The sequence below is a fragment of the Panicum virgatum genome, chromosome 6N (assembly GCF_016808335.1).
Source record: "Panicum virgatum strain AP13 chromosome 6N, P.virgatum_v5, whole genome shotgun sequence".
NCBI lineage: Eukaryota > Viridiplantae > Streptophyta > Magnoliopsida > Poales > Poaceae > Panicum > Panicum virgatum.
The window spans coordinates 3,984,247-3,996,011 of NC_053150.1; the positions used below are offsets into that span (position 1 = coordinate 3,984,247).

At 50.7% G+C, this 11,765-nt stretch overlaps 3 protein-coding genes and 1 pseudogene across 4 annotated transcripts; all 4 read left to right on the top strand.

The window, feature by feature from the left end:
- The first annotated feature begins 384 nt into the window (after positions 1 to 384).
- On the top strand, positions 385 to 4,741 carry LOC120677637 (hydroxyproline O-galactosyltransferase GALT2-like). The gene is made up of 7 exons (XM_039958801.1): positions 385 to 1,353; positions 1,949 to 2,181; positions 2,283 to 2,573; positions 3,257 to 3,385; positions 3,645 to 3,818; positions 3,961 to 4,068; positions 4,162 to 4,741. Exons 1-7 carry the CDS (start codon positions 564 to 566, stop codon positions 4,366 to 4,368), a joined length of 1,932 nt encoding a protein of 643 aa, XP_039814735.1. The 5' UTR covers positions 385 to 563; the 3' UTR covers positions 4,369 to 4,741.
- A 388-nt stretch (positions 4,742 to 5,129) lies between these two features.
- LOC120677640 lies at positions 5,130 to 7,567 on the top strand (annotated as a pseudogene).
- Positions 7,568 to 7,845: 278 nt separating this feature from the next.
- On the top strand, positions 7,846 to 10,614 carry LOC120677639 (cytochrome P450 703A2). 2 transcript variants are annotated; one of them, XM_039958804.1, is made up of 3 exons: positions 7,846 to 8,008; positions 8,863 to 9,731; positions 9,817 to 10,614. In XM_039958804.1, exons 2-3 carry the CDS (start codon positions 8,877 to 8,879, stop codon positions 10,474 to 10,476), a joined length of 1,515 nt encoding a protein of 504 aa, XP_039814738.1. In that variant the 5' UTR covers positions 7,846 to 8,008; positions 8,863 to 8,876; the 3' UTR covers positions 10,477 to 10,614. The 2 variants fall into 2 exon arrangements, with proteins under 2 accessions (XP_039814738.1, XP_039814737.1); XM_039958803.1 differs by lacking the exon at positions 7,846 to 8,008 and having other exon boundaries at positions 8,015 to 9,731.
- A 463-nt stretch (positions 10,615 to 11,077) lies between these two features.
- Positions 11,078 to 11,512, top strand: LOC120679791 (non-specific lipid-transfer protein A-like). The gene has a single exon (XM_039961447.1). The coding sequence runs from the start codon at positions 11,141 to 11,143 to the stop codon at positions 11,510 to 11,512; it is 372 nt and encodes a 123-aa protein (XP_039817381.1). The 5' UTR covers positions 11,078 to 11,140.
- The last annotated feature ends 253 nt before the right edge of the window (positions 11,513 to 11,765 follow it).

The window sequence follows — 11,765 nt, forward strand, 5'->3', positions numbered from 1 at the left end:
GAGACAACCGAAACTCCGAAAGATAGGAGTTGAAGACGAAGACCTTGGTCGAGCAATCGAGCGGGCTCATGAGATTCGGCCCATCTGCCGCGGGGCTCGTGCGTCCAGGAGGCCCATCTGGTCAAAACTGCTGCCCGAGCCTTCATTTCTTCTTGGGCCTTCAGTGGGGGCCACAACGTGCGCCCAAGCCCAAGTTACTTCAGTGGGCCCCAATCCGACGTGGCGCCGCGCCCGTACGCCTGGCGCGCCCGAGCCCACGTGGCAGGTGAGGGCCCACACTGGACCCACCGACCTGTCCCCACCATCACGCCGCGGCCGGCCGCACGGGGCGAGCAGGCAGGCGAGCGGCCACCACGACGCCCCCGCTCGCTCGCTTCCCCCCCGCCCCCCGCGTCCACCACCACCTCCATTCCCACCGATCCCGCCAGCCCCACGCGCCCGGCGCCAGATCCGGCCCACGCGCCTCCCCCTCCCGCCGCCGTCGAAGCGGGGGAGCTGCGCTGAGGGGGCCCCCGGTCGCTTCGCTCTCTTCGGAGGGGAGCGGAGGGGACGGGAGGAGCGCGATGGCGCGGCGGGTGCGGCCGTCGCACCTGGTGCTGGCGCTGGGGGCCGCGTACCTCCTCCTCGTCTCCCTCAAGTTCCGCCGCGTGCTCGACCTGGCCGCCGCCGACCTCGCGGGCGACCCCGCCGCCGCCTTCTCCTCGCCCTCCTCCTCCGACCACCTGCCCCCGGGCGGCTCCCGCAACGCCACCGCCACCTCCACCTCCACCCCCGCCTTCCCTGTCCAGCCCTTCTGGCACCGCTACGACCACGTCGCGCTCCCGGACCCCGCCGCGGCGCGCGCGTCCCGCGGCGGCCGCACCGCGCTCGACCGCATGGCCGACGACGCCTGGGCGCTCGGCCTCGCCGCCTGGGAGGAGGCCGCCGCCTTCGCGGGGGACCCCTGGGCGCTGCTCGCCTCCGCCACTGCCCGCGCCTCCGACGCCTCCAGGTGCCCCTCCGCCGTCTCCCAGCGCGCGCGCGGCCGGGTCGTCTTCCTGCCCTGCGGCCTCGCCGCGGGCTCCTCCGTCACCGTCGTCGGCACCCCGCGCGCCGCGCACAGGGAGTTCGTGCCGCAGCTCGCGCGGATGCGCCAGGGGGACGGCACCGTCATGGTCTCGCAGTTCATGGTCGAGCTCCAGGGCCTGCGCGCCGTCGACGGGGAGGAGCCGCCCAGGATACTGCACCTCAACCCCAGGCTCAGGGGGGACTGGAGCCAGCACCCCATCCTCGAGCACAACACCTGCTACAGGATGCAGTGGGGCGCCGCGCAGCGCTGTGACGGGACGCCAACCGACGACAATGACGACAAGGGTAAGTACGACGTGCTCTCTGCTTGTTTTGGCTACTTCGCATAGTACCATCTCTACAAGTTGATGGAGCTAAGGTGATCGAGATAAATTCCTTTTCCATTTTAGGATTAGATGTGTCACCAGGCTAATAATGTCATGCTTCTGTTAAGCAAATATGAGATACTAGCTTGCAATGACTACTGTTGCACGTGGACCATCACAAAACACCTTCTAACTAACAGAGTTGGTAGCACTTATGGTGAATTTTGAGTCAGCGATTTTGTTACAATTGCCCCCATCTAGCTGCTATTAAGATCAACATTCGTGGCTACTATGGATGGTTTCATTTCATGTGGTTAGATAGCAAGCTAGCAATAGTTCTCTGGACATTCACATCTTTGCTATTTTTACCTCACGGTCCTATTAATTGTTAGTGAACTAACCACGGGCATCACTCCCTTAGTTAGATTGAATAACTATACAAAGATTAATTCATATTAAGTTTCCTATTTTTCTCTGGGAGAGAATTCACGAAGGTGTCAGCTTTCTGTGGTTTACGTCGACATGCCTTGGGCTAGCACATTTGTTTAAACCTGCAATTTCATTGTTTTAAACAGTTGATGGGTTCCCCAAATGTGAGAAATGGATACGTAATGATATTGTTGACACCAAGGAGTCCAAGACAACTTCATGGTTGAAGAGATTCATAGGGCGTGCAAAGAAACCTGCCATGACATGGCCTTTCCCCTTTGTAGAGGAGAGGCTGTTTGTTTTAACTGTACAGGCTGGAGTTGAAGGTTTCCACATTTACGTTGGTGGTCGACATGTGACATCTTTTCCATATCGACCAGTATGTTCTTTAACACATGTTTATTTTCTGTTCCTTTTTAAACTTCCTTTTTGTATGATATTTCGGACAAATACTTAGGGGTACTTGGTGACCATTTTCAGGGTTTCACTCTTGAAGAAGCAACAGGATTATTTGTTAAGGGCGATGTGGATGTACATTCAGTTTATGCCACTGCTCTTCCTATGTCCCATCCTAGTTTTTCTCTTCAACAAGTCCTTGATATGTCAGAAAAGTGGAGGTCCCGGCCACTCCCAAAACGTCCTATTTCCCTTTTCATTGGAATATTGTCTGCGTCGAATCATTTTGCTGAGCGCATGGCTGTGAGAAAAACATGGATGCAGACTCCAGAAATTAAGTCTTCGGAAGCAGTAGCTCGATTCTTTGTTGCACTGGTAAGCAAATTATCTACGCAAATAGATGATTTTTGCTGTTAAGCATTTAAGCCCTTACATGCTAGCGGAAGGGACACAAATTCAAGATGTCTATATTTATGTTTAAATGCATGTGCCCATTGGAACGTACGATTGATTATAATTAATTAATTATCACGACTGAAAAGCTGACTAACAAGGGGTTGTAGGCTTGTAGCCCTGTTATTTTAGGACCTGATTCGTGCTATATCAAAATTCATCTTCAGATCCCTGTGGTATAACTTGCAATCTGTATTTAGTTCTATGCCTAGTAAAATGTGCATAGCATGGAATGCTGAAAGGTGCAGTTAATCAAATTTATGACACCACCAAGTTGCATGTGAAATTGAATATATGTTGAGGACTCTGTCTCTGGCAGCTATCCACTTTTCCTCACCATGCTTGTAATGCAATCATCTTAAATTCTGTGGAATAGCTACTCAGTAGTCACCATCATTACTGCCTTATCATTTCACGTACTTTGTGGAATATCTTGCTTAGCAAACAAACTATTATCATTTGTCACCTATTCATAGTTTTCTAATGAAATTATATGTGCCCCAATGATGGGAAATATTAGTGGCATGTTCATTTTCTAAGAGAAACTATAAATGTGCTAAGAAATAAATACCAGCTGCTGCTTCATGATAGAACTGTGGTTGCAGAATTCAAGGAAAGAGGTCAATGTAATGCTGAAGAAAGAAGCAGAATACTTTGGAGACATTGTAATTTTGCCATTTATAGATCGTTATGAGCTGGTGGTTCTTAAGACAATTGCTATTTGTGAGTATGGGGTAAGACACTCACCTTGTTATTGCTGTTGTACTTCTTGCTTTTATATTGTTTGCCAATGTCAACTCAAGTGAACTTGCAATGGCTCGTGATCTATTTCTATCTATGCTCAATAATTGCAGCTCTTTTGACAAGTCACTTCTAGGAGAAGTTAAGCCTTTCCAAAATAGGCTAATGGACTATGGCAAACATGAAAGTTTCTAGAAATTTTAATTGCCACCCAAAACCTGCCAATCAATAATAAGCACCCTGTGTTTGCAGGTCCAGAACTTGACTGCTGCAAACATAATGAAATGCGATGATGATACATTTGTTAGGGTAGATGTGGTTCTGAGACACATCAAGCTGAACAACGGTGGCAAACCGTTGTATGTGGGGAACCTGAACCTCTTGCACAGACCATTGAGAACTGGAAAATGGGCAGTTACAGATGAGGTAATACCCTAGTTTTGAAGCAGGAATTTCCAGCTTACACATCATTCCTTGATAACTTCTATTTGCAGCCCTCTGTCGTGTACGCTTGCCTCATTATCTTCATCGTCAGTTCTAATTCTTTACCAATAAATAATTACTGCAGGAATGGCCTGAAGATATCTACCCGCCTTATGCAAACGGACCGGGCTATGTAATTTCTGGTGACATAGCAAAATTCATCGTATCTCAGCATGCCAACCAGAGTTTAAGAGTGAGTCTGCAATGCAGCCTGCTACAGATATCATTTCACATAAACTCTGTATCCTAATGTTCCAGCTGGTCAATTTTTTCCTGGTGCCTGCAGCTATTTAAGATGGAAGATGTAAGTATGGGTCTATGGGTTGAAAAATTCAATTCCACGACACCTGTTCAGTATTCCCACAGCTGGAGGTTCTGCCAGTACGGTTGCCTGGAGAACTACTACACGGCCCACTATCAGTCGCCTAGGCAGATGCTGTGCTTGTGGGATAAGTTGATCCGCGGTCGGGCATCCTGCTGTAACTACAGATAGCGCGGCGAAAGATTGGCATACCACATACCCCACTATCCCAGCCAGGTTTAGTTTGGTTGGCTGGTGTTTTCATTTTCTGACACGGATCGATAGCGTAGGTGTTGTTGCCCGTCCATTGCTGGCTCAATTTGAGCCAAGAGCATGGATGCAGAGGTCGGAGCTTGAAGATTAGGAAGCTCCAGCCGCTTTGCTTCAGTGCATTCGCCTGATCTGCATTGGTCATCTTGTGGCGTTGCCTTTGGCGTTCTTGTTCTTGTAATTCATCCCAATTTTGATGTGGTAGGTCAGATTAGCATACTCAGATCAGATGTATGTCTGTATTCTTGTAACTAGATGAAACGAAGGTCACCTGCTGGTGCTAAAATCACCATCATTCCTTTCTTTCAAGCTTTGTTCTAATTTTGTAATTTTGTGGCACGTTTGAACCCAAAAATTTTGGTGAAATATGCTCAAAATGAATAAACTTGACGAAATTTGCAGGACTCTAAAAAGGAAAAACACTACATGGTACTTACTCATTTATAACTCGTGACCAATCTGGTTAGAATAATATGATCTGAACTGTTTACAGTTGAACAATAATCCAACTGATTTTGAAATTGTTTGATTTGATTGTAAACGAGTTGTGCGAATGGATTTTATTGTATAGCAATATTCAATTGCTCATGATGAAAAAAATAAGCCTCTCAAAGAAAAAGGAAAAAAATGCAAATAAGAGGAGGCATTCGTTAGACCCATAGACCGTGCTCGAGCCTCCCCGGCAAGCTGGCAACGGCGGCTGGCGGCTGGCGGCAACGCAATGGCCGCGCTGCGGCTACAAAGAGCTCCAGCCACGGCGGCCCTGGTCGGCGGGGCCGTCCTGCGCCGCCTCCCGACCCCGGAGCAGCCCCCGCCGGCGCGGGGCCCCAACAGGGCCCACCTCAACGCGCTGCTCACGGCCTACGGCCGCCGCGGCCGCATCCGGGACGCCCAGCAGGTGTTCGACCGGATGCCCCGCCGCGACGTCATCTCCTGGACGGCCCTCTTCACCGCCTACGCGGACGCCGGCGACCCCGCCTTCGCGCGCCTCGTCTTCGACGACATGCCCCGCCGCAACGCCGTCTCCTGGAACGCGCTGCTCTCGCTCTACCTCCGCGCAGGCGCGGGAAAGGCCGCTGCCGCCGCCGCCGCCGCGGTGGCCGCGCACGCGCTCTTCGTGAAGATGCCGGCCAAGAACGCCGTGTCTTACGGCGCCATGATCACGGGGCTCGCCAGGGCGGGCATGCTGCGGGAGGCCCAGGCGGTGTACGGGGAGATGCCGCCGCGGTGGCGGGACCCTGTGGGGTCTAACGCGATGATAGCTGGGTACCTCAGAGCCGGGGAGCTTGACATGGCGCTGAGAGTGTTCGACGGAATGGCGGCAAGGGACGTCTTTTCCTGGAGCTCTCTGGTTGGACTGTGTAAGCATGGGACTCTATCAGAGGCGATGAGGCTGTTTGAGGCAATGCCGGAGCGGAATGTGGTGTCCTGGACCTCAATGATCCGGGGGTATGTGAAACATGGGATGTGCCAAGATGGTATCTTGCTGTTCCTGGACATGAGAAGTGAAGGTGTTCAGGTTAATGAAACGGCACTCTCAGTGGTGCTGGATGCTTGTTCTGAGGCCAGTCTTGTCAGATAAGGAATTCAGATTCATGGGTTGATTATAGCAATGGGTTTTGAAATGGACGTTTTCTTGGGTGACTCGATAATCATAATGTATTCCCGCTTCGGTTGGATGGTCGATGCTAGAAGGGTGTTTGCTTTCATGGAGCAGAAGGACATAGCATCGTGGAACTCATTGATCACAGGGTATTGTCAGAATAACATGATTGAAGATGCTCATGTGCTTTTCAAGCTGATGCCTGAGAGGGATGCTGTTTCTTGGACATCAATGGTAGTTGGGTTTGCTAATAGGGGTTGGATGAGAGAGGCCATTGACCTCTTTGAGGAAATGCCAGAAAAAGATGGGGTGGCTTGGGCTGCCGTTATTTCCAGTTTCATTGCAAATGGAGACTATGTAAATGCTGTGCGGTGGTTTTGTCGTATGTCAAAGGAAGGGTGCATGCCTAATACAGTGGCTCTTAGTTGTTTGCTGAGTGCTTTGGCTAACCTGGCAATGGTGAATCAGGGACTGCAAGCTCATGCCTATGCAGTCAACATGGGATGGATATTTGACTCAGCTGTTAACACTTCTTTGGTGACAATGTATGCAAAATGCGGTAGGTTGGCTGAGGCTCATCGTGTTTTCTCAAGCATTCGCAATCCAAGCCTTATTGCCACTAATTCTATGATTACGGCATTTGCGCAACATGGCTTGGCTGAAGATGCGCTCAAACTTTTCAACAGAATGCAATATGATGGCCAGAGGCCTAACCACGTGACATTCTTGGGAATACTGACTGCTTGTGCACGAGCTGGATTAGTTCAACAAGGTTATAACTACTTCGAATCCATGAGATCGGTCTATGGCATTGAACCAAATCCTGACCACTATACATGCATGGTTGATCTTTTAGGCCGTGCAGGCTTCCTTGCTGAAGCACTGGAAATGATTAATTCGATGCCCCAGAAAGATTATGCTGATGCATGGGCAGCTTTGCTTAGAAGGGCGTGCCTGGCGCAGTGGTAGAGCTTTCCACTTGTGGCCTGGCAGCCTGGGTTCGAACCAGCCTCCTTGCACTGCAAGGGTAAGACTGCTAGATAACACCCGTGGCCCTTCCCCAGACCCCACATAACGTGGGAGCACTCGCACTGGGTACGCCATGGGCAGCTTTGCTTAGCTCTAGTAGCCTCCATTCAATCTTTCTTTTGCAAAATTAGCAGCACAGAGGCTACTTGAGATGGATCCTTACAATGCAACAGCGTAAACAGTCCTGTCAAACATGTTCTCCTCAGCAGGCATGAAGGATGATGAAGAGATTCTAAAAGTTGCACAGTTATCCAACTTGGCTACTAAAAGTCCTGGGTATAGCCTCATCATACAGGAAAAGACTAACACAGCTTGAGCACCACCAGGTGCAGATAACTGGCATATAGTAACACAGGAATATTGGATTCACGAAGAAAACAAGTCTAATGCCAAGAATAGATGTCAGTTTGTTGATATCTTTTGAATGCCACTGCAGAGTCAGTATTCAGAACTGAGACAGCATAGCACGTGCATACTTTTCCTTATTAATGCCTAGTAAGTATATGCTTGTATCTGATAAGATAATTAGTGATATGAACATTAAGGAACCTGGTTATCTGGATCACCTTATGTTTTTCGGATAGCTATTTCAGCATGCAACTGATCATTCGTATTCTATTCATGGAAAAAGTTTTTTTGTTTTGATCTCTGCAAGGTAGTTTTGGAAGATGTAAATCTTAGCCACATAACAGAATATGGTGCCATATAATGTTGTTTAGATTCTTTACAATCCTGATGTTTATTGCATCTGTTGCACCCTTTTCCAGACACTGGAGAGTTGATGACGCATTTGCAAATAGTTCATCTGCTATCATGACATGTTGAACGAGAACAAAATCCTTTGGATGCTGTGGGCTTTCAACTTTCAGGAATGTTTGTGCAAGATATAATCTTCCCATCCATTGTTAGAGAAGAGAGCCATTTAGTGAGGTAATCTTTATGCTGATTCAGTCATTTGCATGAGACAACATTACCAAGGTTAATTGGGTGATCATTAAGCTTTTCTTTTAGCAATAGAAGTTTCCGAGTAATTCATGGAGATCTTTGGATGTTCTCCTCAATAAAAATAGGGGTTTATCTTTGTGCCTTTGTTATAGCCTTATAGATGTGGCAGGTGGAGGACTTGCATGGTAAACTAGTTTTTTTCTTTTTTGGTTGAGCAAATTGCTGAGTAACAGGTAGAAGTTCCTGCTATACTGTCGCCGTCCTTTGTTCGTGTCCCCTCCTGACGCTATCCCCCCAGCGATTACGTGAATTATAGGGGGGCTCTATGGATATTGTTCGTCTCCTTTCCTTCTCTCTCCCCTCTACCATCAAAGGGTTAAAGATTAGTTGACACTAAACCAGACATAGCTCAGAGTTCTTTCTGTCTTAGGAACACTGCAGATTTTGGGAACACAACATCAGCTTGTTCTCTCTAAATACATGATCATGTTCTGTGAACTTTCTTTTATTCTAGTCCTCTTCTATTTATTCTGTCATGTTTTCAGTGCTTTACAGTCTATGTTGCACAAGTCATGTCAAGATCATGACGTTTTTTATATACATGATGGTGGTTGAGATGCTTAACCATATAGATCAACACAAGAATCATGACTTGTCCAATACTGTAACCAATTCGCTTCAACCTCAATCACTTAATTTTCTTTGTACTTTACCAGAAGGCTTGATGGGATCCCATAAATAGGCCAACATTTGCAATTCCACTTTAATTGCCATCTGTTTCTGAACCATGGATCCATTTCTTCTCTCCATCCTCTTGTGCTTATGGATCTTTATTGTAGTGTATTGGAGAAGGATGAACAGCATGAGGCTAAGGCTTCCACCTGGACCTCCAACATGGCCAATCTTTGGTAACCTTCTCCAGTTGAGCCCTCTTCCACACAAAGACTTCGCTCGATTCTGCACCAAATATGGCCCCCTTGTCTATCTCCGCCTAGGAACCATCGATGCCATCACCACCGATGATCCTGAAGTCATCCGTGAAATACTCATCCGGCAAGATGAGGTCTTTGCTTCACGGCCTCGGACACTGGCTGCGGTCCATCTTGCCTATGGGTGTGGTGATGTGGCTCTAGCTCCACTGGGGCCAAACTGGAAAAGGATGAGGAGAGTTTGCATGGAGCACTTGCTGACAACCAGGCGGCTTGAGTCCTTCGCTGCTCACCGAGCTCAGGAGGCTGAGCACCTCTGTCAGTTTGTATGGGCTAAAGCTCAGTCCGGGAAGCCCGTGAACCTCAGAGAGGTTCTCGGCGCCTTCTCTATGAACAACGTCACGAGGATGCTGCTGGGGAAGCAGTACTTCGGGATCCAGTCCGCAGGACCCGGTGAAGCGATGGAGTTCATGCACATCACCCATGAGTTGTTCTTCCTGTTGGGCCTGATCTATCTCGGGGACTACTTGCCGGCCTGGAGGTGGGTCGACCCGTACGGGTGCGAGAAGAAGATGAGGGAGGTCGAGAAGAAGGTGGACGACTTCCACCAGAAGATAATTGATGAGCACAGGAGGGCTCGGGAGGCCAAGAAGAGTGCTGCCTCCTTTGATGCTGATGATACCAAAGAAGAGATGGACTTCGTCGATGTGCTGCTGTCTTTGCCTGGTGAGAACGGGAAGGAGCACATGGATGATGTCGAGATCAAAGCTTTGATGCAGGTACGCTTGCTATTACATACCCTGAAATTCATTTCGCTGAAGCTAAATTATTTTGATCAATGCATGTTTCCGTGTTGATATGCAGGACATGATCGCTGCTGCTACGGACACTTCATCAGTGACCAACGAGTGGGTGATGGCGGAGGTGATCAAGAACCCGCGCGTGCTCCGGCGGATCCAGGAGGAGCTGGACGCCGTGGTCGGGCGCGGCCGGATGGTGATGGAGTCGGACCTCCCCCACCTCCCCTACCTCCGGTGCGTGGTCCGCGAGTCCTTCCGGATGCACCCGGCGGGGCCGTTCCTGATCCCGCACGAGTCCCTGAAGCCGACGACGATCATGGGGTACCACATCCCGGCGCGCACGCGCGTGTTCATCAACACACACGCGCTGGGCCGGAACCCGCGCGTGTGGGACGCCGTCGACGAGTTCCGGCCGGAGCGGCACCTGCCGGTGGAGGAGGGCGCCCGGGTGGAGATCAGCCACCTGCCGGACTTCAAGATCCTGCCCTTCAGCGCCGGGAAGCGCAAGTGCCCCGGCGCGCCGCTGGGCGTGGCGCTGGTGCTCATGGCGCTCGCCAGGCTCTTCCACTGCTTCGACTGGTCCCCGCCCGACGGCCTCCGCCCCGAGGACGTCGACACCCGGGAGGTGTACGGCATGACCATGCCCAAGGCCGCGCCGCTCGTCGCCGTCGCCACGCCGCGCCTGCCGCCGCACATGTACGCCGCCGCCGGCTCTGTAGTCTGACGTACGCTAGCTAGCAAGCTCCTGGCACTCCATGTCCATGTAAGCCAAGCCCTGGCTAATGGTAACGGAGAACTGATCCTATACACATACATGAACAAACGATGAATGAAATGCAAATCCTTCCTTTCCGCTGAAAAACTGCTCAGACATGGTCGCAAAATAAATGCAAATTCTTCCTATAGGCATGTACACACACATAAACAAACGATGAATGAAATGCAAATTCTTCATTTCCTCTTAATGGAAAACGTGCTCAGACACAATCGCAAAATAATACAAATCCTTCCAGCCTAATTTGAGTTTGAGATGCATGTTCAAGAATTAAGATCACTTGATGATGAGCATCAAATTGTTGAAACGGTACGGTTGCCGTGGCCTTGAGATCATGCACGGCATGTCGGCATGGCCATAGAACCCTATCCATCTGCCGTCCATTTTTGGCATACCAATGCATCATCACTCGCGTCGCGGCTGCCATTTATGAGCTTGGCATCAGCACCAACAGTCCCAACAGAAAGCTGAACGGCCTCGCCAATCCTGAGCCCTATAAATCCCCAGCTGCTGATGAGCCACTCCATGATCGCAGCTCGCAGCAGCAGCAGCACCACCACCAAACAGCTAGAGCAGCAGCAACACTAGCAAGGAAGCTAGAGAGATCGTCGAGATGGCGAGGAAGGGCGGTGCGGCGGCGGCGGCGGTCGTGGTGCTGGCGGCGCTCCTGGTCCTGGCGGCGCCGAGGCCGGCCGAGGGCGCCGTGACGTGCGCGGAGGTGGACTTGAACCTGCGACCCTGCGTCGGGTACGTGACGGGGAAGGACGCGGCGCCGCCCGCCGAGTGCTGCGCCGGCGTGCGGCGGATCCGGGCGCTGCCGTCGGGCACGGCGGAGCGGCGGCAGGCGTGCGAGTGCGTGAAGCAGGCGGCGGCGAGGTTCCCGGGGCTCAACGCCGATGCCATCCGCGTCCTCCCGGCGCAGTGCGGCTCGCCGCTGCCGTTCCCGCTCACCCTCAACTTCGACTGCACCACGTATACAAGCTAACTTTATGAGCACACACACACACACACACACACACACACACACACACACACACACACACACACACACACACACACACACAAATTTGCTAGCTTTTCTTTATTACCGCGTACATATACTAATTAGTGTTTTTTTTTCATTTTGGTTCCTGGCTTTGCAGAATTCCATGAGCTAATGATGAACAACACATGAAGCAAAGAGGCCATCCTGAAAATGGAGAGAAAGATCTGCTAGACGGGTTCACTCTGAATGAACT